Here is a 5077-nt window from a genome sequence, read left to right as displayed (position 1 = left end):
GCAGGCAGATCCTATAAATCCCCATCCAGTTGGGCTATTTCTGTGTTTCTGATGCCTGCAAATGGGGGATGCATCACAGATAAAGGGTCATTTCTAATCTGATAACAGATAGAGGGGCCCAAAGTCTTGTAATCTACGATGCATTCCACTCTCACCTTAGTGTTACTGAACCAAAGAAGAATGTGGTGGTGCAAGGCTCCAAGTACTCATGCTTTTTAAAGGGATGAGTTAAAGGGATAATTCACTTTAAAATACCAATTCTGTCATTTACTCACCATCATGTCGTTCCAAACCTGTATGACTTTCTTTCTGCCATGAAACACAAAAGGAGAAATTCTGAGAGACCATGCAATTATAAACAGGGACAGAAGTTTTCGTGCTTTAAAAGTGACACAAAAGCACCATGAAAGTATCAAAAAAGCTCTCCATATAACTGCTGTTCATTACAAAGAAAAGTCATACAATAAGTAATGCACCAATATTAAAATTCTGGGGCCAAAACCAATATTGAAATTCTTTACCATTATATAAATAAAGAATCAAATCAATTTAGACATCACATTATAACGGAGCCGTATGAAATTTAGATTATATTTAACGGTGTTATTAAATTATTAGTGTTTATAAAGATTAACTTTAAGTGTGCATAATATAATGGTAATATAATTTAAAAGGAATAAAGGAAAATAGCATGCACAAATAACTGTCTCGGCGGTTAACTTATATGGTACAGATACTGTATATTGTGCATTCCCACATACAATAGCTTTGTGTGAGGAACAGACTGAAAAGTCATTATTCAGTAAAAAACAACATGATCATGAGTAAATGACAGATTTTTCATTGTTAGGCAAGCTATTCCTCTACCATTATAGTATAAGGAAAGATTACCTGAACCTAAAATGAATTAAAAATGTGCAATTATTACAACATGTGACCAGTTAGAATAAACATAGAAAGCCCTTTTATTGCAAATACACATTCTAAATATAAAACCAACAACATGAATCATCCTTCAGTGTGATAATTAAAAAAAACGTTATATTAAGTTTATATATTTCTAAGTGATAGTAAACAACCAGAAGTAAACAACAAGAAAGTAAACAACTAAAGTGCATGTTGTTGTTGTTTTTTACCAACTCTGGGCACATAAAAATGACAGTGTTCACAACTATTGTTCTTTTCCCACCCATTTATATAATACATTCATGGTCTATTTTTCTGTTTTTGCTGTTTGAGCATCTTTCTTCGTTTTAGGATCATGTCATGAAGTTTATCGAGTCCTTCTTTGAGACCATCACCAATGATGGCGCAGGTGGGCTGCAGGTGCCATGGCGTAGAGGGTCCCAGTTCTTTGAGCGCCAGCATGGTCTCTATCTGGGACAGTGACAGAGCCTGTCTCAAGTCCTGCTTGTTTGCAATAATCAGCACAGGCACTCCTTGATTTTCAGAGGAGCGGGCGATTTTGTAAAGCTCCGTCTTAGCCTCTTCCATCCTCTCCGAGTCCAGAGAGTCCACAACAAACATGATGCCATCCGCGCATCGTGTGTAGGACTTCCAGAGAGGGCGCAGTTTCTCATGGCCGCCGACGTCCCAAAAGTGAAACGTCACTGTCCGGGAGTCCCCGACAGCTAATCGGAGTTTCTCTGCATTGAAACCTTTGGTGGGGACGGTGTTGACAAACTCATTGAACTGCAGACGGTACAGCACTGTTGTTTTGCCAGCTGAGTCCAGACCCAGAATAGAGATATGAAGAGAATTACAGAACGGAAGACTGGAAAGAAAGTTGGGTTGCTCTGATATTACGTTCCCCATTTCCCTCAGGAGTGTGAGAACAACAGGAGTTTAGGATGATGTTCCATAGGTCCAAAATCCCAGTTGCACATCCAATGCGTGCCTAAAAGGTCATAGGCACATGGTGGTTTTTAAATGGTGATTGAATGATCGAATACAATTTGGATAATGACAATTAATTATTTTTGTGTGGATCTGTTTTAAATACTGTCCCACTTTATCTTTACATGTCAAACAAAATGAGACTTTCAGGTAAAGTGGGTTACTTTAAAAAAAAAAAATCTGACGAATGATCCTAAATCATTATACTGTTGCCTTGATAGACCATATCAAACAATGGTTTCAACGTAGTTGGTCCAAACAGATCTAAATTAAGACTGGACTACCAGCTGGTAAGGGTTAAACTAACATGGTAGACCTTGCTCAAGCTGGTTAGTGCTGCAAAACAGCTTTACGCAACTAAATAACCAGTTTTGTTCCAAACACCAACGTGACCACCTTAAAGGGATAGTTCACCCAAAAATGTTTTTTTTTTTTTATTACTTACCCTCAAATAGTTCCAAACCTATATGAATTTCTTTCTTCAAAAAAGGAGATATTTTGAAGAATGTTGGTAACCAGACAGTTGATGGTAGCCATTGACTTCCATAGTAGGAAAAAAAAATACTATGAAGTCAATGGCTGCCGTCAACTGTCTGGTTACCAACATTCTTCAAAATATCTTCTTTTTTGTTCAACAGAAGAAAGAAACTCATACAGGTTTGGAACAACTTGAGGGTAAGTATTAAGTGAATTTTAATTTTTGGGTGAACTATTCCTTTAGGCTAATATGACATGGCTTTTCGTAGAAATGCAATTCGAATGTTTACCACTTTTCATTGACTTCTGTCCCACTTTATCTGACAGAAAAGGTTAAAAGCAGTGCCTAAATATTTTCATTAAAATTACATTAAATGATATATTTATATATTTACAGTACATTTAGGAGAGTATAGTATCATAAACTCAAAGTCTATATAAAAGTACATATCAATACGCACATTTCAAACATAATAGCCTACTTCGTCATACAGTAGTTTACGTAACTAACGTTACAAATTTCGAGAAGGAGCATTTCATTAATGTAAACATTATATTAATATGAACATGGGTGTGTTGTAAACCCACAAGATCTCAGTACGCAATGTAATTAACTCATGACGCAATATTGTTTCCTAGAAACTGATAAATAGGGTGGTCCAACAATGAAAGCAAGCGCGATAAGAGAGTTCTGCTGAGCACGTAACTTAGTTTCTTTGGAAGTCAATCCACCTGTCGAATCGAAACTTTTCTCAATGCAACTTAAGTCCACGCAGACGTCGTATATATCCATCCTAAACAGTGACTACATCCGTATATTCTACAAATATTACCTTAATCGAAGTGACAGCAGCTCTGGAGAAAATGTGTGGATGTTTAAAGCGCATGAACCGCAGCTCGCGCCTGGGGCCAGTATAATGAATTAATCATGACGCGCTGACAAAATGAGCTTTTATAGAAAATAAAGATGAGTCTGTACCCATTATCTTTAGCTAACCGTTTTAAAACTAAACTCACAGTCGCCCATTCAACTTACCGTTCAGACTTCATACTTCATTCACTAACGCCCTAGTAGCTACTAGTAGTAGCTCTGCTCTGCGTGCTGCTGACTGACTGACGCAACGCGCGCCTGCACTCACGAGCACACGCAGCAGCTCATTTGTTTACCTTTAAAATGATTGGTCAACGCAAACGGCGGTAATGCGCCCATAATGAATACAAAGAGAGAAAACTATTAAGTGTTTATTGTTTAAATTTCTAATACTATTAAAACTTATATTAAGACAATTAATAATATTACAATATTTAATAACATTTATAATATTATAAACAAAATTTAATTACAGTAACATCTCGTTTGTAACATTTTATCTTTATTTATATTAATGCAGTGCTTACATTTATTTAGTTTGTGCAATATAAAAAACATCTTTGGCTGTTTGCTTGTTTGTACAGTTTATCAAAAAAAGAAAAGAAACAGAGAGTGTGTAATAAACATCAATAACATGAGTGAATAAACAGACAAAACAGCAACCTCCTTTCTTTTATCTTGAAACAGATTCATTTCCTCCAGGAGTTGGTCAACTTTTCCTCAATTCGGTCCATTAAGGCACTATACACACCTCTTCTGCGTCGATATCTCTGTAACACAGAGAGTAAAATGTTTTCAAAACAGTTCATAAATCTGTTAATTAGAAGATATGGGTGTTTTCTACATGCTCACTGTATAAGATGCAGATTTTGGAGGCCATGGCATCTTTGGTAGTATGAGCCTTGGGTCCCATTTAAGCTCTGCCGGTTTGAAAGTGTCCATTTTGTCTCTGTGAGAAGGGTTCAGGTCAGGATGGCTGTCAGTGACTGTTGAGACATTGAAATAAAATGCAACACTTATCAGTAACATGCTGGGTCACTGGGTGGTTTCAAAGACCTTTGTGCTATACAATGTTTTTTATTAGATAAGTACAAGATTGCTTGTACAAACACAAGGGCAATAATATGTAACACAATTTATACCAACCCAAAGTTCAGTGTTGGAAAAAAAAAACGTTTTCAATCATGATGTCTTATGAAAATAATACACCTGCTTTTAGGCATTGAGACTTTAAGAACGAGCAGTCTGGATCCTTTTCTATAGAAGTCACCATGTCTGGCATTCCCTCAGCACACTGCAATCGGATAAGGAGTGTTTAAATGTATTATAGACTGTCATCTAGTGTTGATACAGTGCAGTGCAGATAATGTTGGCAATAATCTTTTTACTGTAAAAACTTACAGGTCTGAAGTTGTGAGGTTTTGGATCTTTGTAAGGCCCGACAGGATTCGTCCCTGCTCTCACAAACAGCAGTTTTGTCTCTAGTGAGTCTGGTGGTTTGTAGAATGTGATAAATGATTGTTGTTTGTGTTGAGATAATATCGAAGTACCATCCTTAATCTTTTCCAAAACAAAAGATTTTTGTTCCACACTATCATTTGATTTAACCAGGTTAATGTTTTTGCACTTGATCCGTGGCAAGCCCACAGATCTGTAGAGTTTCGGGGTGAAGTCAGGAGCTTTCATGTTCCATGGATCAAGGGGAACTTGGTGTGGCGGGACGAGTCCACAACTCCGGCTTGAGATCAAGTTTTGACTCACAGAAAAGAGAAGCTTTCTTCTGAGGTCAACAGACGTTGTAGTCTCCAAAGACTCAGGAAGATTCATTGTGAA

The 5077-nt window shown here is 37.0% G+C and overlaps 2 protein-coding genes across 2 annotated transcripts; both read right to left on the bottom strand.

The window, feature by feature from the left end:
- Nucleotides 1-941: 941 nt before the first annotated feature.
- On the bottom strand, nucleotides 942-3508 carry arl4aa (ADP-ribosylation factor-like 4aa). Its single transcript, XM_056270788.1, has 2 exons — nucleotides 3410-3508; nucleotides 942-1897 (listed from the first exon to the last, which is right to left on the bottom strand). Exon 2 carries the CDS (start codon nucleotides 1813-1815, stop codon nucleotides 1207-1209), a length of 609 nt encoding a protein of 202 aa, XP_056126763.1. The 5' UTR covers nucleotides 1816-1897; nucleotides 3410-3508; the 3' UTR covers nucleotides 942-1206.
- Nucleotides 3509-3739: 231 nt separating this feature from the next.
- On the bottom strand, nucleotides 3740-5077 carry si:dkey-30e9.6 (uncharacterized protein LOC564083 homolog). The gene is made up of 4 exons (XM_056270774.1): nucleotides 4646-5077; nucleotides 4454-4538; nucleotides 4097-4230; nucleotides 3740-4014 (listed from the first exon to the last, which is right to left on the bottom strand). The coding sequence occupies exons 1-4, from the start codon at nucleotides 5069-5071 to the stop codon at nucleotides 3934-3936; spliced, it is 726 nt and encodes a 241-aa protein (XP_056126749.1). The 5' UTR covers nucleotides 5072-5077; the 3' UTR covers nucleotides 3740-3933.

This window comes from Rhinichthys klamathensis, unplaced genomic scaffold, assembly GCF_029890125.1.
Source record: "Rhinichthys klamathensis goyatoka isolate OS25496 unplaced genomic scaffold, OSU_Roscu_1.1 h1tg000308l_1, whole genome shotgun sequence".
Lineage (NCBI taxonomy): Eukaryota > Metazoa > Chordata > Actinopteri > Cypriniformes > Leuciscidae > Rhinichthys > Rhinichthys klamathensis.
The sequence above is the reverse complement of the archived record's forward strand: the minus strand, read 5'-3'. Positions and strand labels throughout refer to the sequence as shown.

Bases quoted from the DNA above. Each gene is read 5' to 3' on its own strand.
- arl4aa (XM_056270788.1), bottom strand. From the start codon at position 1,815: ATGGGGAACGTAATATCAGAGCAACCCAACTTTCTTTCCAGTCTTCCG.
- si:dkey-30e9.6 (XM_056270774.1), bottom strand. From the start codon at position 5,071: ATGAATCTTCCTGAGTCTTTGGAGACTACAACGTCTGTTGACCTCAGA. The intron at 4,231-4,453 runs GTGTATTATTTT...ATGTCTCAACAG, and splicing joins GTCTCAATGCCTAAAAGCAG to TCACTGACAGCCATCCTGAC. The intron at 4,015-4,096 runs GTGAGCATGTAG...TCTGTGTTACAG, and splicing joins CAAAATCTGCATCTTATACA to AGATATCGACGCAGAAGAGG.